The 21,252-nt window shown below is 44.6% G+C and overlaps 1 protein-coding gene and 1 long non-coding RNA gene across 4 annotated transcripts in view; one reads left to right on the forward strand and one right to left on the reverse strand.

The window, feature by feature from the left end:
• The first annotated feature begins 225 nt into the window (after nt 1-225).
• Nucleotides 226-8,884, forward strand: LOC119519552. The gene is made up of 4 exons (XR_005214045.1): nt 226-654; nt 5,554-5,663; nt 6,328-6,522; nt 6,975-8,884. It is a non-coding gene; the product is annotated as an uncharacterized LOC119519552 (long non-coding RNA).
• Nucleotides 8,885-14,158: 5,274 nt separating this feature from the next.
• CFAP251 (cilia and flagella associated protein 251) overlaps nt 14,159-21,252 on the reverse strand; it is a 91,232-nt gene continuing 84,138 nt past the window's right edge. For 2 of the 3 annotated variants that reach the window (XM_037816927.1, XM_037816928.1), the window contains exons 20-22: nt 16,311-16,539; nt 15,494-15,595; nt 14,159-14,360 (exon numbers count right to left, since the gene is read on the reverse strand). In XM_037816927.1, coding sequence (XP_037672855.1) covers nt 14,236-14,360; nt 15,494-15,595; nt 16,311-16,539 — 456 coding nt within the window. In that variant the 3' untranslated portion in view covers nt 14,159-14,235. Of the gene's footprint in view, nt 14,361-15,493; nt 15,596-16,310; nt 16,540-21,252 lie in introns of those variants that run through there. The other variant, XM_037816929.1, reaches the window with a different exon arrangement.

Here is a 21,252-nt window from a genome sequence, read left to right on the forward strand (position 1 = left end):
CGCCAGCAGTGCGGCCTCCGGGCGTCCGCCGCGGGGCAGCGCCCCGGTCTCCGGCCGCGCGCCCTGGAAGCTCTGCCCCCAGCCCACGAAGGCGCCCGGGACCCCCACCCCTACCCCTACCCGGGAGGCAGCGAGGGGCGGCCCCCGGCTCCTGGCTCCCGCAAGGCACGTGGAGGGAGGAGGCGGGCGGGCGGATACTTACTCGGAGGCCTCGGGTGCCGTGGGGCTCCCCCGGGAGGGCAGGCTGCTGGCGGGGCGTCCTGGCGGGGAGGGCGCGCGTTCCTTGGGAGCCAGCTCGGCGGCCTGTCCCCTGCCCCGGGTTTGTCGCAGCGGTTGCAATAATGCAAGTTTCCTGTGGGGCTCTGGACTTCTCCGAGTTGAAGACGGCGATTCGGGAAGCGAACCGCTCGCGGAGAGACTTGAGGACCCGGGTCGCTGCTGGTCCTCTTCCCTGTTTAAATTCACGAGCTAAAAACATTGATTTCCCCCACGCCTCTCCCTTTTGGAAAACCAGGGTCGTAGGTGCGGACCACAAAGAACATTCGACCTTGCTTATGAGATAGCTTTCTGCGCAGGAAAAGCTCACTTGTTACCAGCATTTTAACGGGGTCCTTCCCTTCCACCTGGAGACCAGTTGCCCTCGCCGTAAATAAGGTGAGGGGGGCCCCTACTGGGGTTTCTGTCGGAGAACCACAATTTAAACTTAAGGCACTAATTGCCCTCCTAATTTAAGTACCAAGCTCAGACCAGGTGTTGCTCCTGCACAAACGCCCTGGCAGGTAAAATAGACTGGGCTGGTGTGATGAGGCTTTTGAGGGTTGTTTCCTCCTCATTCCACCTCTGGACTGAGCTCAGTGGAGGAATCCACATAAGTCGGGATAAACCAGGTGCGTTTAGCTGCAACTGTTTAGTTAGACTTGACCAGCTCTAGGTCGGGCCCTGAGGTATGCCGGGAAAAGTGAGAGGGAGGCCATTAGCAACCCCAGTGCCTTATAGAGAAACTAGCCCAACATCAGTCATTTGACAGGTGGGGAAACTGAGTCCCAGAGAGGTTTAGTCCAAGGTCACAACCATAATCTAGATCTCGTACCCCACCCATCCTAGTACTAGTTTCCCCTGAGGTTTGGAGTGGGAGACTGCGGGCCTGTTCCCAGGCTTTCCATTTTACCTTTCTGAAACTCAGGTTCCTAGTGTGAAAAATGAAGATATGAACACTTACCTCAGAGAATCATCAGAGACTTAAATGGGAAAATGTGTAACACCAGGTCATATATGCCTGTTGGCCTTGAGGATCTGGCTAGCAAATGTGTACCTTCGGCCACAAAGAACTTGAAAAATATATATTTGAATTTTAAATAGGATGATAGCGTGTCAAAAACCCAAGTAACTGATGAATGGGTAACTGAAATGTTGTATATCTACACAATAGATATTATTCAGCCATAAAAAGGAATGAAGTTCTTATCCGTTCTACAGCAGGGATGAACCTTGAAAACATCATGCTGAGAGAAAGAAGCCAGTCACAAAAGGCTGTATATCATATGATTCCACTTAATATGAAATACCTAGAATAGGCAACCAGATTAGTGGTTGCCAGGGGCTGGATAGGGGAGCGACTGCTTAATGGGTACGGGTTTTCCTTTTGGGGGATGGTAAAATTCTGGAATGAGATGGTGGTGATGGTTGTACAACGTGGTGAATGTACTTAATGCCACTGAATTGTAGACTTTAAAAAGGTTTCAATGGTCAATTTTCTGTTGTGCATGTTACCACAATAAAAAAAAAATCCCAATTCCAGCTTCTCTAGAAATAGCACATGTGGCAACACTGGGACCCAATGCCACATGGCAACAGTAGGCTGAGGAGCCATTGGATCTTTCAGACAAAACTCTCCAACTCACCAGCTTCACTCATTTGTGTTACCTGCCTGGTCCCTGAAGGTATTTGCATTTTTGATCCCTAATTAAACAGTAAAGCTTCAGACAAATGTTCTTTACAAATCTAGAATGTCACTTTTTATAGTTTCCTGTTCCCTGCAGGCATTTTAAAACTTGTGTTTCTTTCAGCAAAGCACAGTTGTTTCAGAGGCTGTGTCTGATAATTCTAATACTTGAAGTATCTGTGGGTCTCTTTCTGCTAGTTCTTGCTCATGGTATTGTATTTCCTTGTGGTATGCTTGGTTCTCTTTGACTAGGCCGGACAGTGTAGTTTAAAAATTGTTTATAGGTGTAATCTGAGGCCCAGGATGAAATTACCTTCCTCTAGAGCTGATGTGCATTTGCTTCTGCCAGGCTCCTAAGAGGACTGCTAGTACAGGATCACCTTGTGGTTCCTTGGACCACCCAGGTGAAGCTGCATGATTGTGTAAGACAGGTTTGCTTATTGTACCCTGAGGGCAGAGTCCATGATGTGCTGCAGCTGGCTTGCAGTTCTGTACTTCCCAACCTGTGTTCAGTGACATGATGTTGATAGCTTGAAATCAGCCACGTTAAGAGTAATTACACAATGGAAATTGGCAAATGCTATAAATCAGGCCCTCCTTCCCCTCCCCCATCCAGAGCTGGTTATTAAATCTTTGCCCATATACCACTGATAGAGCCCAGTGGGGTCCCAAGTTATTATGGGGTGGATCTCCCACAGAGTGTGGGCCTTGAACTTTGACTTCTGGTTCCCTGACCCCATGAGGTCATTCAAATTAAAGTTTAAATATGCTAGGTTTGGCAAATAACTGCTGGGTAAGAGGGGCTTCCTCGCTGGATTATCTTTTAGAGTTCTTTTGGCTTTCAGTTTTGGCCTGATAATGCCTTACTATCTTGTCAGCAACTTGTGGGTTTTAAGATGTTTTAAAAGTACTATTTCTATGAAACGAAATAAAGTTTCAGTGGCTAAGAGATTTCAAATGGAGTTGAGAGGTCACTCTGCTTGGACATTCTTATGCACTATATAGATAACCCTTTTTAGGATTAATGTATTGGAATAGCTAGAAGTAAATACCTGAAACTATTAAACTCCAACATAGTAACCTTGAATGTTGAAGATGATTTTATAACAATGTAGCTTACAAGGGGCGACACTGTGATTGTGAAAACTTTGTGGATCACACTCCATTTATCTAGTGTGTGGATGGATGAGTAGAAAAATGGGGACAAAACTAAATGAAAAATAGGATGGGATGGAGGGGATGATTTGGGTGTTCTTTTTTATTTTTTATTCTTATTCTTTCTGGTGTAAGAAAAATGTTCAAAAATAGACTGCGGTGATGAATGTATAACTATATGATGGTACTGTGAACAGGTGACTGCACACCATTGATGACTGTATGTGAATATATCTCAATAAAACTGAATTTAATTAAAAAAAAATGCCAGATATCCCCCGACCAAAACAAATAAACAAAAAAACAAAGATTAAAAATGACTGCTGAAGTGTTAAAAAAAAAAAATTACCATTTCTAGCATTTTTAGTTGCTTTCAGCTTGACAGTTAGTCTGAATAACTCGTTACCAGAAACTGGAAGTCCGGATCTCTATGCATATTGGTTATTATCCTAGACATATTAAAAGAGTGAGTGGTTCTTGGATTACAGAAGTGAGTTATTTAGTCATGGCTTGTGCCAAAGGTCTTCTCCGCTCTGTGCCTCCTCTGTAAAATGGGAATGATAATCGTAACACCTAGCTCATAGGTTGTTATAAGGATTAAACACGTTAGTTTTTGTCAAGCACTTGGAACCGTGTCCACCACATAAGAAGCTCTATGTACCGGAAAGTGTTTCCTAAAAAAGGAACTTTATGATCTCTGGCATGGTTATGACACATGCTAGAGCCTGAAATCAAACTATTCCTGTCTTGGGTTGTTAAATTCTACTCTTAATCTGCTCCCGCTGGTAAATATTCCTCCAGGACGGAGGCTAGTCGGCCACCGCCGGGAGGAGGAGGTTCCCATCTCGGGAACAGAGAAGCGTTAATTGTGAGGAAAACATGGTCCCAGCTCCGGTACTTCTCTGCAGCGCTGGTCCTCACCTAGCAACTTGCAACAGCAGCGGCTTATCGTCTTGTAAACAGAGGTGCCTTGTGTTTGGGGAGCAGGTAATGAGCAAGGCCTAGCAAAGGGGGAAAACTTCCAAGGGAATGCTCAAATCAGATGCAACAGGCACAGATCACTGAGGCCACATTCTTGCTTTTACAGAAAGGGAAGCTAAAACCCAGCAGGGCCCAGCCAGTTTGCAGAGTGGTAGCCAGAAGCCAGCTCTGCTGATGGAGTTCACTAGGCTTCACCACTCCATGCTGTCTCCTTAGGGTGAGTTTTAGATGGGATGGCGAGGCCTTGGGATATTTTTGGTTTGGTTTTGATAAACCAAACACCATGATCTGCCTCTCTGCACATGCTTTTCCTAGCCTGTGACCACCACTGTAAAAATTGTCATCAGCTCGAATACTAATGGATTGGCAATTTGCATATCCATCCACGCAGCCATTGGCTTGGCTAAAAGTGGGGCCACTTGGGTTCACATAAAAATAAAGAGATGATAGATATAAAGTGCTTTGAAAGACTAATGTGTTCAAAGGTGAGACAGTGTAATCCAGACGCTCTTCTCACACTGAGTCATTGAACACAGACTACCTGGTCGTGACCCAACAACTTGGAGCAATATTAGAATCTCTCCACCCACAGGCTCTGTGAAGGCCTGGTTCAGGAATCTAGAAGCCTGCCCGGATCTCCTCTCCTCCACTCTTCTCAAGTACAGTCATTTTGGCTCTCCAGCATCTGAAAACCCTTCCTATTTGGGGGTGAGCTTTTGTGGGGGAGGCAGCCCCCCACTACAGAAGGGTCTCTCTCCACCTAGGCAGTTAGGGCCTGGGCCTGAGTCCCACCCTTAGCCAGTTGGTGGATGGTCCAGCCAGCTGATTAAAAAATAATCAGAACAGCTTTATTGAGACATAATTCATATGCCATAAAATTCCCCCATTACAAATATACAGTCCATGTATTTTTAGTACATTCACAGACATGTGCAACCATCATCATAATCAATTTTAGGACACTTTCATCACCTGAAAAAGAAACCCCATACCCATTAGCAGTCACTCACCATTTTCCCAACCCCCAGTCCCAGGTGAACACGAATCTACTTTCTGTTTCTATAACTTTGCCTTTTCTGGATATTTCTTATAAAGGGGCAATACAATATGTGGTCTTTTGTGCCTGGCTTCTTTGACTCAGCATTGTGTTTTCAAGGTTCATCCATGTGGGACCAGGTATCAGTGCTTCGTTCCTTCTTAGGGCCAAATAACATTCATCATTCCATGGACTCCGGGGTCAATTCCACTCTTGGCTATTATGAATAATGCTGCTAGGAACATATGTATGCACGTTTTGTGTTTTTTTTCTTGGGGGTGGTGGTGACGTATGTTTTAAGTTCTCTTGGGTGCATATCTAGGGGTGGAATCTCTGGGTTGCAGCCACAGCATTTTACATTCCCGCCAGCAATGCCTGCAGGTTCCAATTTCTCCACATGCTTGTTAACCCTTGTTATTGTCTGTCTTTTTCATTTTAGCCATCCCAGTGAGGGTGAAGTGGTATCGCACTATGCAGTGGAGGGGCCCTGGAGAAGCGACTCAGCAGAAGCATGGGCAGTGCTGGACTATGGGAGGCACTGGGCGCCCGGTGAGAACGGGGCCATTGGTGTCCTTTCTTTGGTTCCTGCTCATTGTCAGAGCTCGCTTCTCCAGGCTCTTTGTTGATTCTGTGAGTTACCTGACAAGTCTCCAAATAAAGTCCCTTTCCACTTGAGCTAAAACAGCGCTGATTTCTAATGTGGCAAACCAGATATCCAGATTGGTGCCATGTCCAAGCGGCTCCTTGGTCTTATTTATGTTTCCCAAACGTCTCTTCTCCTGCTGCTCTTCTTCACTTCTCCCCCAGGCGATTGTACTCGTCTCTCACTGTTTTCCCTTCCCCAGCCAACCCCTCTTGTCCTTCATGTCGTCCTATGCCTCTATCAAGCAAATTCCCTCGCATCTCTTCATCTTCCTGTGAGCATCAAGTTTAAGCTCCTGGGTGGAGCACCCAAGGACATCTGTGGTGGCTGCTGCCTTCTCCAGGCTGCTTTCCTCCCACTGTCCCCCAGGCACCCTTTGGATCGGCTGGAACATCCTCAAATGTCTCCCGCTTTCTCCCGCCCTCGGACATACTGGTCCCTCTGCCTGGAATGTCTTTCCTCGTTTATGCCATTTCCGCTCTGCCTTGCCAAACCTCCTCTTCCCTCCCACCCACCTGCCTGTCCAGCCCGTCCCACGATACTGTAATTACTGTGTCTGTGTCCCTCCAGGCAGCTGCCTTCTCCAGGACTAGAGCTGTGCCTCGTGCTGCCTTGTGTCTCAGGGCTTCCAACCTGCCTGGCACTTGTAGTTGACGATGAGGTCACTATTGGATAGAGCAGCTGTAGGCCACAGGCCACTGCCATTGTGTCACTTCTCCTTGAAGAATAGAAAGTGGAGGTGGCCAACAGGACTTCGAGGAAGGGGTAAGTGGCCAATATTTATTGACACTTTACTGTATACCAAGCTGCTCTCTGGCAGTCACTAACGACGTGGCTGGGTACACATTTAAATATGATTGTGCGGGAAGGGACAATAAGATCACAGTGAAAATGAAGTGGTTGATTACATTTTTAAAAATATATACAAATCCCTGGAAAACTTAGAAAGATGAAAAGATGCTGACTCAAGGGCTTAAGATTTCTGGGGTTGGAGCCCCCTGAGCTCTTTACTGTTGGCTAGTGTCATGTGAAAGAACACATCGGCTTCGGGGCCAGCCACATCTGACCCATTGTGGTCTTTCCAGGGATCTCTGGATGACTGTTGTTTTGGTTTGCTAAAGCTGCCGGAATGCAATATACCAGAAATGGGTTGGCTTTTACAATGGGAACTTGTTACAAATTTACAGTTCTAAGGCCATGAAAATGTCTCAATTAAGGCATCAGCAGGATGATGGTACCTTCTCTGAAGAAAGGCCGATGGCATCCAGGTTTCCTCTCTCGGGAATGTGGCACGTGGCTGGTGTCTGCTGGTTCTTCAGTCTCAGGTATTGTTGCCTTCAGCTCCTGGTTCCAGTGGCCTCCTCTCTGAGCTTCTGTGGGTCATCTGTTAGCATCTCGGGGGCTTTTCTCCCAGTAATCCCTCTCTCAGCTTTTTCTACCCTTTATCCTCTCATAAAGGACTCCAGTTAAAGGACTAAGACCCACCTTGAATGGGGTGGGTCACATCTCAATTGAAACAACCTAAATGAAAGTTCTTACCCACAACAGATCTGCACCTACAGGAGTGGATTAAAAGGACATGTCTTTTCTGGGGTACCTACCAGCTTCAAACCAGCGCAACTGTCTGGAAACTTGGCCTATTTCCCCATTAAGTATTCCTATTCTGACTTATGGGGGAAGAATTATACGATGGTAGCGCTGAAGGAAGGCTGGAGATGATTCTAGACCCCTGCAGCCCTCCTTATGGTCTGATGGCACACAGCTTGGCTCACTGGATGCACCTGGCTCTCCTGCAGCCCCTGGCTTTGGTGCACACTTTCCCCCTCTCTGCAAGGCTAGCTCCTCATGCTTCAACTTAAATGTCTTATTGGCGAGACCCTCCCTGACCCCCAATCTAGAACACACTCCTGTCTTGCTGTTCTCAGAGATTCCTAGCTTTTCCTGTATGGCTTTGAGCTCAACTTGCACAGAGATTAATGTGTGGTTAACAGGAGCCCCCAAAAGAAAAGGGCCACCCCTGTCTTGCTCCCCGCTGCCTGCGCAGGCCTACCAGTGCCTCATGCATAGTTAACTATTTGTTCAATCCCTGAATGGATGAAGGAATGCTGTTGTTATGGATTGACTTGTATCTCCCAAAAGATAAGTTCAAGTCCTAAGCCCTGCTCAGGTGAATGTGAAGCTGTAAACAGGATCTTTGCAGGGTTATTAGTTCAGATGAGACCAAAATGGATTTGGCTGGGCTTGAATCCCATCTGATTGGTGTCCTTATAATCAGAGGAAGTTTGGATGCAGTCTGTAAGAGAGAGAGAGACAGGGAAGGGTGGCCATGTGGCAGGGGCAGAGATGGAGTTAGGCCACCACAAACCCAGGACCACTGGGGGTAGCCAGCTGCCCCCAGAAGGCAGAGGAGGGGCGTGGAATGGTGTCTCCCCTGCGGGAGGGAGCATGGCCCTGCAACTAACCTATTCCAGACTTCAGCCTCCAGAACCACAAGACAATAAACTTCCACGGTGTGGGCCAATGAGTCTGTGGTTCGAAACCGAGAAGGCCCCCTCTCTCCAACTGTACATGGAGAAATAAGCTCACAGAGGAGAAGATGGAGGTGGCCATCCCCTTGGGTGCTCAGGTGCTCTCGGTTCAGTCTGCCCCACCCTGCCTCTTCTCTTCCCCTGGGGTGCCTGCCCAGTCCTGGGGGTGGTGCACCGGACCAGTTCTCCTGGTTTCAGAGCCTTGGTCCAGCGGAGCCCCGCCCCGCTGCTTTGAGCGGCGGTGGGCTGGGGGGTGGGGTGGGGGTTCACACTTTATACCACACACTTCTGCAGTGTTTTAATCGTTCACAAGGAGCAGGGACTCGTTGCATTAAACTTCCCCAACAACCCCACCCCCACCCCAGCCAAAGGGAGAAAAGCCCCCACTGGCTTCAAAGAATAAGATATACAAAAAAGAAACACCATTTCTGCCTTGCTGTGTTTTGTGACTTCCACTAAACAAAGCAAGAGTCCCCAGGGGGGAAGGTGCGGATGTGTTGGACATCCTCACCTGGACTGGTGTTGATGTTGTCACAAACATTGGGACTGGCGGTTTGATGTGCTGAGCCCTCCAGCATGGGACTTGCCCTTATGAAGCTCATTACCACAAAGGAGAGTCTAAACTTGCATGTAATGGTGCCTAAGAGCCTCCCCCTGAGTACCTCTTTGTTGCTCAGATGTGGCCCTCTCTCTCTCTAACTGAGCCATCTCTACAGGTGAACTCGCTGCCCTCCCCCCTACGTGGGACCCGACTCCCAGGGGTGTAAATCTCCCTGGCAACACAGAGTATGACTCCCGGGGATGAATGTGGACCCGGCATCGTGGGACTGAGAGTATCTTCTTGACCAAAAGGGGGATTCAAAATGAGACGAAATAGTTTCAGTGGCTGAGAGATTCCAAATGGAGTCGAGAGGTCACTCTGGTGGACATTCTTACGCACTATATAGATAACACCTCTTAGGCTTTAATGTATTGGAACAGCTAGAAGTAAATACCTGAAACTACCAAACTCCAACCCAGCAGTCTGGACTCCTGAAGACAATTATATAATAATGTAGATTACAGGGGGTGACAGTGTGATTGTGAAGACCTTGTGGATCACACCCCCTTTAGCTAGTGTATGGATGAGTGGAGGAATGGGGATAAAAACTAAAGGACAAATGGGGTGGGATGGGGGGATGGTTTGGGTGTTCTTTTTTCACTTTTATTTTTTATTCTTGTTCTGGTTCTTTCTGATGTAAGAAAAATGTTCAGAGATGGATTGTGGTGATGGACGCGTAACTATGTTGTCATACTGTGGACAGTGGATTGTATATCATGGATGATTGTATGGTGTGTGAATGTATTTCAATAAAACTGGATTTAATAAAAAAAAAAAAAAAGTTTGAAATGAAATTAAAAAAAAAAAAAAAAAAAAAAGAGTCCCCAGGGGGCAGGGGCAGAAAGCTCAGTTGCTTTCGGTACTGAACTGTCCCACCGCACTGCTGGCCGTGCCACTAGTGTTCTCAAACCATCAGGACAGGCAGCGATGCCAGCGGTAGACGATGACTAGAAGAGCTTCCTGGGCCTGACACCTCTCCTTAGGGCATTGATAAATACCCATGGATACCGACTCAAGGCGAGAGGCCAGCTTTAGGCATTGGCGTAGCTCAGGAAAGCACAAGCTAAGTTAGCACAAGCTAACAGCTGTCAACTGTCCTACGGAGCCATTCCCAGCACTCAGTATGGCACTGCCATCGAAGAGTGTTGCATCACTGTTTTGTTTTTTTTTGGTGTGATTTTGTTTTTTTAATATTCCTTCAAGCTAAGCTTGCAGAGGGTGATTAAATGACATCTGAGTAGGGTGGCCGCTAGCTGTTGATTCCCAGTGCCCTGCATCTATTTATTACAGTCAATTTTGAAAGAGCTGCCTGGAAGGAAATGGCTGACCAAATCCCTTCCGAACACACTCCAGCTGAAAACACCAGTGGCCGAAGGCAGCTATAGTTGGAGGACACAGACCTTTTTAAAAGCCCCCTTTGCTCTGCATTACCTTGGAACACAGCGGGGGCCGGAGTGTGCGCAGGTCAGACAGGAAGTGAGATGACCCAGGAGCTGTGGGCACCAACCAGCTTCCGGAGAGTTGGCTCGAGGACTGAGAGGCAGAGGGAATATTGTGGAAACAGTTAAGGGTGCAAGCAAGTCAGAGGGGCGGCACGGATACCAGTTTTTAGAAATGTTTTATTTTGAAATAATTTTAGAAGCATTATTAGAAGAGTTGCAAAGACAGTACAGGATGTTCCCCGCTCCCCTCACCCAGCCTCCCCTACACCTCACATAAGTGTGGTACCCTTATCAAAACTAAGACATTAACATTGGGTGACTATTAACCAGGCTACAGACTTTATTCGGATTTAACCTTTTTTGTTTTTTGCTTTTCTTCCACTAATGTCCTTTTCCTGTTCCAGGATCCAGTCCAGGACTGCATTCACTTGTCACGTGTCCTTCATCTCCTCCAATCTCTGAGAGTTGCTCGGCCTTTCCTTGTTTGTCGTGAGCTTGACCTCTTTGAAGAGTACTAGTCGGGTACTTTGTGCAGACTCACTTTATTTGTAAAAATCCGTTGGGATTGAGTGACCATGCCCATGAGGTTCCAGGCAGGTTCGGCAAACTAGAGCCTGTAGGTCTGTCCCAGCCTGCCATCTGGTTTTGTACGGCCACACGCCAGGACGGTTGTTGTTATTGTTGTTGTTTTTCCATTTTTAAAAGGTGGGAAAATATTCAAAAGAAGAGCACCACTTCACAAGATGTGAAAATGATCATGGAATCCAAATTTCAGTGTCCACAAAGAAAGTTTGATTGGAACACAGCTACACTCATTCTTTAATGGATGTCTAGGGCTGCTTCTGAGCAACAACGGCAAAGGTGAATAGTGGCGAAGGGGCTGTATGGCCTGCAAAGCCTAAAATATTTACTATCTGGCTCTTCATGGAAAAGCTGTGCTGACCCTTGAGGTAGAGGGTGAGACCCTGTGAGACCCTGGTGTTCACTTTTTTTGCAAAAGCTAAGTAACTATTACAAGAGCATTGAACAGCACTGAAATATATGTGTGAATGTGATTAAAAAGGGGAATGTTAGATCGTGTGTATGTGTATATGATAATAGAATAAAATTAAAAAAAAAAATCCATGGAACTACACAACACAGTGTTCTGTAAAGCACAACTTCTCTAATAATATTAGGAAGAAAAAAAAAAGAGCATTGAACTTCAAGTTCATTCATTCAATCATTCAACAAATATTTATTGAGGGCCCATCGTCAAAACTAGGATAGACCCCTGTTTGAGCAAATGTTAACCATACTAAAGCTCTGAGACTGGAGCAGTCAGTTCTCTCAAATGTCTTCCCAGTTCCCAGGCATAGTTTCTGCCTGTAATAATACTAGCTGCTATCCCGTTCTGAGTGCTACCCAATGCCAGGAACGCTTTATTTGCACTATCTCTTTTAATCCTCACAACCACCCAAGAAAAGTTCCAGGAAGAAACTGAGGTTTAAGAGATTAGCCACATCCAAGGTCACACAGGCGGCTGTTAAACGGCAGACACCCATGTAGGTCTGCTTCCAGAGCAGGTGCTCTGAAAACAAGACCCTCACCCTCACCATGCAAGGAAAGGCCTGGGGGTCTGGGAAGGGTGGGGTGGGCTCTTGCTGGTCCCTGGAAGATCACTCTAGAAGCAACAACCTGGCTGTATTAGGTCAGCCAGCCAGAGGCCCTTCTGAAATAGTAATCTTTTTTCAAAGGAACTTCACAATGTGCTTTTTAGGTGTTTGGTATTTTGTCCCTAAGTCTTGATGTCCAAGCCCACTGATTATGTCTCCGGTCTATTCTCCTGTCCTGCCCCCCGCCCATCCCTCCAGCTTTCTGTTGTTGCTGCTTTGTCATCCCGCTGTTGGAGAGCCTGGGTTCTCTGCTCACTGACAGGCCGTGCAGGAAGGCCACTCCCTGCCTTCTTTGCAGGCCTGGGGCATGATGTCCTGCCTCTCCCTTCCCTGTGTGTCACCTGCAGGCAGGGCGGCCCAGGATGGCAGGTGAAGGGGCCCTCCTGGGGCAGAAAGGTGCACATTCGCTGCTCTCCACCTTTGTCAAACAAGTTGAGAGACATTAAAACGGAAAGACCTGAAGAAAGGGGTCCCCGAGGTGAGAAGGAGCCCCCTGGCTGGGCTGGGAGTGGTGCGGGAACATGGATGATCCCGTCCTGCTAGCCATTGCTATTTTGGCCTTCTTGGATGGATGTCTATAATCGGAACAACCCCCCACCCCCTCCCCACCCCCCCCCACACTCACACAGACACACACACATACAGACACACAACTCTGCTTGCAGAGAGAAGCAGAAACTGGCTCAGCACAAGAGAGAGCTTCTTGACCTTGGCTTGACCATCTCCTAGCTCACTGACCCAGCCATGGTGGGTCCAAGGGTTCCTGGTCAGTTCTGTGTTCAAGGAAATTATTCCAAATGTGTAATAGATAAGAACAAAATCAGAGTGTGCCAGACTTAATGCGAGATACCCGTGGTTGGTGTCCAGACTGCCTCCAATTCTGAGCTATTTCTAGAGACAACAAGTCATTTGAGAGTTTCCTGTTCCCTAAAATGTCCCCAGGAACTTTTTATCTGGCTTAGTAATATGTCTCCTAAGCCCTTAGCAGCAAAATTGATTCACAAAGCTAGTTTTCCTTTTCTTTCTGTGTTTTTAAAAAAGAACAAACTGGAAACTAGGTTAGGAAGCCCTGGTGACATGATCCGACACGCCTGAGGACCCCTGGCCAATGCTTTCTGTCCTGAGATCACACTGGCATGGATGGAGTTGGGGGAGAAATTTCTGTCCTGTGTTCCAGGGTGTTCCAAAGACACTCACCAGGCCACATTCCCAGCTGGACAGCATGCAGTGGAGTGGAGGAGGTGGCTGCTGCTTCTCTTACACACATCTCTGCCCCTTGGAAGAAAGTGGCTTCAGGTGGATCAAACGTTATCTCTGATGCTGGCTTCTCTGGGGAAGAACTTGGTTTGGGGGTGGGAGTGGGGGTTGGGTTGAGCACATGTGGAGAAGTCTACCGGGCACATCTGCCTGCATGAGGCCTTGTACCTGAGGACAAAACTCCAAAATTCAGGCCATAACTTTCATCTGCTCATACTAAGACAGGACTCTGTTTTCAAGGTCAAAGTACTGCTGTGAACTTGGTTAGTGATGTCCCCTAAAGGTTCCCGGAGCCGATGAACGGGCCTCTGTTTTTGCCCACCACATGTTTTGGAGCCCAGTGGAGCGTGAGGCAGCAAATCACCCACGTTGGTTTGTGCTGTGGCGTGGGAGGGGGGCACGTGCTTCAGTCGGGCGTGGCGTGGTTTCTGTTGCAGGTGCAGACGCCTGGGGCCCATGGGTGCTTTGTGGAGCCTCTTCTGCAGTTGCTGCCAGATTTAGCATGGCCAGTGATGCTTGCACAACGGCCACACACAACTGCGTGGGGGGTTTCCTGATGAGAACACCCAGTGCCCCCGGCCCAGCCTGACAACAGGGTGATTCATGTTGGGCCACTTCGGGCCAAGGGTTCAGGGAGCACCCCAGGGGAAGGGAATGGGGCCACACGCTGACGGAGACCCCACCACCCTGTGGCGTCCTGTTCACCCCTCCTCCAGGCAGCACCGCCTGAGAGGGGCAGGACGAGAGGCCTGCGGATCCAGCAGCCATTTTCATCCAGCTGCCAGTGCTTTTCTTGCCTCCACCCACTTCTCTATTTCAGAAACAGTGGAATGTCCAACTTTGTGGATTCCATGGTTTAACAGAAATTTGCTTTTAATGTCTAAAAGTTCTAAAGATTAGAGTTGGGGAGGGGGAGGAAAACACAGGAAAAGCAGTGCCTCTTAGGAAAAAAAAAAGCAACAAAAACACAAAGTCCTTTGTGCTTCAAACATTCCTTACACTCCGCTGACCATATGATCTTGTCCGGAATCTTCTGAAATGGTTAAGCCAAGAATTTCGGTTGTGAATATTTCTGCAGTGATTTCATTGGGAAGTTCTTCTTCAAGGCAAATTTCTGCACCTAGCCAAACAAGAAAAGAAAAACAAATGCCTTCACAGTGGTTAGGTTTCCAATGCACAAGGATTTCCTAAAGGAAACAAAGAAATAATACTAAATAAAATGAAAGGTGCTTTGTGCTAAGATTTGGCTTTAATTCCTTGAAAACCCTTGAGTGGAAATTGGTTAAAAATCCCTCCTTTATGGCAGTAAGCACTGTTAACCAAATCTCTGTAAACCTCATTGGAAAGCTTTGACTACCTTGTATCAGTGATTTTACTCTTTCTGGATACCAGGGAACATAAAATACGTGACAATTGGGAAAGTTACATTCTGAGATCTGAAGTACACCAAGGAATGGGATGGGGGAGCCTACAGGTTGAAAATGACCCATTAGATACTAGAGTCTAGAGTGATCAGAGTTTAAGAACTCGGTTTAATTTGACATTGGAAAAAGGTAGCAGAAGGAGAGGGAGAAGGAAGTGTGGTGAGGGATCTCTGCTTCCCACTCCAGGCTCAGTGATGGGGGTGCTCTGAATACCCCCCGGTTCACTGGGCAGCCTCCTTTGGCTTGTCCGTGGAGAGATTTCAGGCCAAAGAGGCCAGACGAGCTATTTGGATTAGCTTCTCCTGAGCTTAAACTCACAACTCCAACTTCAGGTCCATTTTTCTCCCTCCAGTGGATTAAAGAAGGTGGGGAAACCCTCCGGCTAGAGCAGGAAGGAGAGGAGGAGGATCTTTGAATGCATCAAAGTTGAAGTGGACCTTGTGCAGCCTCCCCAGCTGTTGCCCTCTCCTCGTTCAGATCTCTCCCGACATCTCTCTTCTTCTGAAAAGTCTTCCAAACTGTATCCTCTACTAGGGACCCCTATTCACCCACCTAACCCAGAAAGATGAACAGGTCAGGGGATAAAAGGGACAAACAAGTCCGGGAGATGCAAAGGATGAATAGCGCATGGGAACACAGGCTTTCATCTCTCAGACACTCACTTGTTCTTTTCATAACTTATTCATACTGGATACCCAACAGACTCACTTTGTTGTGTGCATGGTATTAAGGGGAGCGGTTTGCACCAGTCAAGAGAAATAAATGCACTTAAGTCTACAACAAATGAGTGAACCGTGGCTACATGCCCAGACAAAGCTAACCACAGTACCTTTGAAAGAGGAGGTTGCAGGCTCAGATTTCCACCCTTCCGGATTCAAGCCAAACAGTGTGGCAAAGCAATCGGACATCTCCTCCTGGGTCATGTGCTCGCCTGGGTAGCATGAAGTTAAAGAAAAAAAAAAAAAAAAAAAAGCTGCTGAACTCTTGGGGCTAAGTATATGGTAAGAGCTTAGTATTATTTCCAAAGTCCTAAAGAGAATTATTTCACTACTGCCTTTTCTTTAGACACAAAAACAATCTAGAGTCCCATGTTACTGTCACAAAACCCTCCTCATATTGTGTTAAGAGTGGTTCTCCAATCAGAGAAAATATGTCAGGGCTTGTAGAGAGAAATAAGGCAGACTTGCTGATAAACACTGGGCTAAGCTTTTTTTCAAATTCCTTCACATCAGAAACACCATCCAGCTTGAGTATGATGAATATGTCACCCAGAGAGAAATCTACCAACTTCCTTATGTAAAGTAAGGGAAATATTAGGTAAACATACAAACAAATAAACATTTACTTGGCTGGTTTTATTTCACAAACATGTCCCAATCTTATAATAGCCCTGAGAGATCAATGGGTTGGCATTTTTATTCCCATTTTACAGGTGAGGACACTGAGGCTTGCAGAGTTTCAGGAAGTAAGAACATAAATCACATTCTTCTGATTTGCAGATCAGTGTCCATGCTTGCTCGAAACCAGTCAAATAATTCTTCTTTCATAACAGACAGAGATCCCGGGATACCTGTCTCTCCAAACTCCGTCCCCTCCAGAGGTAATCGCCTACAGATGTTAGGACGTATCGGTATTTATGTACTTACCTTTAGTTTGAAGCAGTTGCAGGAAGTCCTCTCTTCGGATAACCTTTTTTCCTTCTGAATTGGTAAAACCAAGAACGTCAAAGCTGTGCTGGATGCCACTCATGGTGTTACCAAAAGGTGGCCTGTGGTTGATGTAAATTTTGAGGAAATCTGGTAAGTTGATTTTGTCAACGATCTTTCCAGTCTCCACATACTCACCAAACTTGACTTCATTAAACATATCTTCAATCTAGGGAAGAGGTTAAAAAAAAAATAAAAGGCCATGGTAGATAGAAAAGGCACTTGGATACACTGCTAAAAATTAGACAGTAACAGGCAGATGCTCCCTATTAGCCAAGAATGCGTCCAACGTGTCAATCCTATGAGAACTGGCCTGAACACTGTCTCATTTTATCAACTTTCACCTGAGGATCTCTTAGTGTATCGACTACTTTGTGCCTTGTGAAGCAGATATTAGTTTCATTTTAAAGACAAATTCCTCAAGAAGTTGGAAATTAGTTTTTCTGAATAAGCAAATAATTCACTGGGAAATTCAACTACAGGCCCTATAGCCCTGGTAAGTATCTTGAGACAATGAATCATGGTTCCTTCTTCATTGCTTTCTTTTCTATTTTATTCTGCAATGTTCTGTACATACAACAGATTATTTGTGACATATATGTAGCTTATGCAGCATGATTAAAAAATGAACACTCAAGAAGCCATCATCCATTGAAAAGATCAGCAAATCGACAAATCCGTGGCTAGATTGACCAACAAAAAAAGAGAGAAGACTCAAAGTACTAACATTAGGAATGCAGAAGGGGACATTACTCCAACTTAAAGAAATAAAAAAGGGAATACTGTGAACAAGTGCATGTCAGCAAATTATGTAACTTAGATGAAATGAAAAAATTCCTAAAATGATACAAGTAACCAAAACTGACTCTAGAAGAAAAGGAAAATCTGAATAGGCATGAAAAAGAAATAAAAAGCATTCAGATTGGAAAGGAAGAAGTAAAACTATCTCTATTTTGTAGATGACATAATCTTGTGGACAGAAAATCCTAAGGAATCCTACAGACTTAAAATAATCCTTATCAAATCCCAGATGGCTTTTTTGCATAAATTTATAAGCTGATCCTAAAACTCAAATGGAAATGCAAGGTGCCAAGAATAGCCAATACAATCTTGCAAATGAAGAACAAAGTTGGAGGGCTCACAATTCCTGATTTCAAAACTTACTAAAAAGCTACAGTAATAAAGACAGTGTGGTTGGGGCATAAGAGTAGACATAGAGTTCAACAGAATAAAATTGAGAGTCCAGAAATAAATCCTCACATTCAGAGTCAATTGATTTTCAACAAGGGCACCAAGCAATTCAAGAGGGAAAGAATAGTCTTTTCTCCAACTGATGCAGGGACATCTGGATATCCTCATGTAAAAGAACAAAGACGGGCCCGTTCCTTACACTGTACACAAAAATTACCACAAATGCAACATAGATCTAAATGTAAGTATTGAAACTATAAAACTGTAACAAGAAAACACAGGAGTAAATCTTGGTGACCTTTGGTTAGGCAGAGCCTTCTTACATACAACAAAAACACAAATGAAGAAAGAAAAAAATAGATAAATAAGACCTTATCAAAATTAAAAAGTTTTGTGCAAAGGACAAACCACAGAATGAGAAAAACACTTGCAAATCATATATCTGATAAGGGACTTGTATAGAACACTTACATTTATTATCAATAATAAAAAGACAAATGACCCAATTAAAAAATGAGCAAAGCATCTGGATAGATATGTCTCCAGAGCAGATATGTAAATAGTCAATAAGCACAAGAAAAGATGCCCAACATCATTAGCCACTAGGGAAATGTAAGCCAAAACCACAACGAGATACTACTCATTCCCATTAGGATGGCAATAATAGTAATAACTTTTTAAAAAGTAAAATAACAGTTGTTGATGAGAATGTGGAGAAATTGCAACCCTCACAGATAGCTGGTGGGAATGTAGAATGGTGTAGCCACCATGGAATATGGTCTGGTAGTCCCTCAAAGGTTAAACATGGATTTACCATATGATTCAGTAATTCTACTCCTAAAGAGTGAAAACATATGTCCTCACAAAGATGTGCACACCAATAGTCACAGCAGCATTATTCACAATGCTACCAAGGGAAAACAACCCAGATGTTCATCAGCTGTCCATATAATGGAATACTATTCAGCTGTAAAAAAGGGTGAAGTACCAATACACACTACAACATGGGTGAACCTTGGAAACACTACACTAAGTGAAAGAAGCCAGTCACAAAAGGCCACATATTGTATGATTCCCTTTATATGAAATGTCCAGAACAGGCAAATCCATAGAGAAAGAAAGTAGTTTAGTGGCTGCCAGGGGCAGGGGAGGGGAAGTTGGGGGGAAATGGGGAATGACTGCTAACAGGTAGAGGGTTTCTTTTTGGATAATAAAAATATTCTAAAATTGTTTGTGGTGATGGTTGCACAACTTTGTGAATATGCTAAAATACACTGAATTATACACTTTGAATGAGTGAAATACATGACATGTGCATTAGATCTCCATAAAGTTATTTTTAAAAAAGCCATCCATCAACCAAAGAAGAAAATCACCAAAAACTGCATCCACCCTGTGCTCCTTTCCTAGGCTGCTCACTACCTCCCCACGTAATCACTTTCTGATTTTCCCATTTATCCCTCCTCCATGGTTTTTATATAGTTTATTACAGGTTTATGGCTCTCTAGCCTTTATCTTATTTACTTTTGCTTTAAAGATACTTTTAAAAGGAGATAAATCATTTTAAACCCAGTCGCTTATTGCTCCAGTTCTCAAGTTACAGGGTCACCCATACAATTATGACCTGTTCTCATTTAATTTTTATTTCTCTTCATTTTCAGACTTTTGTTGCTTAGATTCATGCATCTGTATGAAGCAAAAAGAAAATGTGATGATTTCTGACCCCATCTATGTAAGATGTTGGCCATCTGATTCCAAGAACTTTAAAATAGCCTAAAGCTGCAACAGACTGCCTCACTGTTAGATCAGGTACCTCATCCTCAGAGACAAAAGCTGTAACTCAAGTCTCCTACATACCAAGTTGATAAGGGCTTCCTTCCCAGCCACTAACAGAAGCCCCAGCTGATTGTGCTCCTGCCACCATCACCCAGGGAACCCAGGGCCCACAAGATTTTTAGATGCTCGCTCCTTGCATCTTAAAAAAATAATAATTAAAAAAATTTCCTTCCTGATTTGGAAAGTCATCCTTTTGTGTATTTTCCAATTTCCTAGGAATAGCAAAGATTAAAGAGAGCCCGATAAAGGGCAGGCCAGCGGAGACCTCCTTGGAGGGCTGTCTGTCAAGGGAGCCAACACACACCGATTCGAATGGAAATGTGGTGCGAGTTAGCAGAACTCTCCACGTGGGAGTCCTTATGGAAGTGGCAAAATGCAAGGAAAAGAGAAAAATAATACAAATTTGAAAAAACACTGCTCGCTGCCATCAGCCTGCCTCTATGAGGTATTTTGGTTCCGTGTGTGTTGCAGTCAGCTAGAATTCGGAAATCCAGATTATGCCTGGCAAAGGGCTAGGAATGAGAAATTTATTTTAGTTATCTACATTCCAACAATTCTTTAAAATGTCTCCCAATAAATTGCTGGGTTTGGAATTTTACAAAGAGAGACAATAAGAGCCATAGAAAAGATGGAAATAACTTTTTTTCTTCCAGAACAAGAACTCTATTTTGGTCTGTGAAAGTAAATCAGGAAGTAAATCTACATTTTTAGACAATACTTATCAATAGGTAACCAATTTCTCCCTGTCCCACTTAATAAGTATAGAACAAAAATTCAAAGAGCACCAGTTTGAAGCAGTGCCAATTATCAGCCTTCCCAGGGCACCTTCATGTCTTGGTCTAGCCTCGAGTATCAAGAAGAAGATTAAAATTTCTTGCAATCCCTCCATGCAATCATAACTTCTGTGAAGGTTTTGGTGCACCTTCTTTCCATTTTTTCCAGGCATATAAAATATATATGTGTATTTTTGCAAAATTGGTATCACATGCACATGCAGTTTTGTATCCTGCTTTTTCCTTTAACATAGTACTAACCCAGTATTTTCAAAGAAGGCACAAAGTCTGAATGCAACATTCAAGGAATAGCCTTTTGAAATAACATCGTCACTGACACAAATGGAATGTAAATGATACTATAGTAGTAGCTTTAAATTGTAATTTTGTTTCATTTATAGCAGCTATTGAGTTTATATATTGTACGCGACTGCATGCTAATGTATAAATAACACGTATAAGTAACATGTATGATGTATACGTAACTTCCTGGTAGTACATTATTTAAATGTTGTGTGATGTAATTGTAATATTACTATCCACATGTACTACTATTAACCATTAGCCAGTGAAGACTGTGCTCTTCAGTGTTAGACCTAGGCTGAAACCCTGGCTCTGCCATTTGCTATCTGTGTGACCGTAACCTTTCTTACCCTCAGTTTTCCCCTCTTGAAAATGGCATAATACATATACAGTGGAAGGTTATGAAACTTACATGCGACAATGCGTGTTAAGTGTTTAACGTAATGTCCAACACACAGTAAGCACCCAAAAGGCAGTAACTATTTCTGTGATTATTCTAATTTCTATATTATTGCTAATTATAACACTCATAACTATGATGCAAATTTCCCTTGGTTATATCAATATAATTTATATGATATAAATTATAAATGTAAGACTCAGAAACAGGAGACTAAATCAAAGGTGACAAAAAGGAATTGAGAAATGCTCGAGTTACTCATACCCAGTACATTCCAAAGATCTTAGTGAACATTTCTGGCACAAACTACTCGGGGTGATTCACCTCTTACTCCTTTTTCCCAAATGACTGATCAAGAATCCCCGCTCAACAAGTACCA

This window comes from Choloepus didactylus, chromosome 23 (assembly GCF_015220235.1).
Source record: "Choloepus didactylus isolate mChoDid1 chromosome 23, mChoDid1.pri, whole genome shotgun sequence".
In the NCBI taxonomy this organism is placed as follows: Eukaryota; Metazoa; Chordata; class Mammalia; order Pilosa; family Megalonychidae; genus Choloepus; species Choloepus didactylus.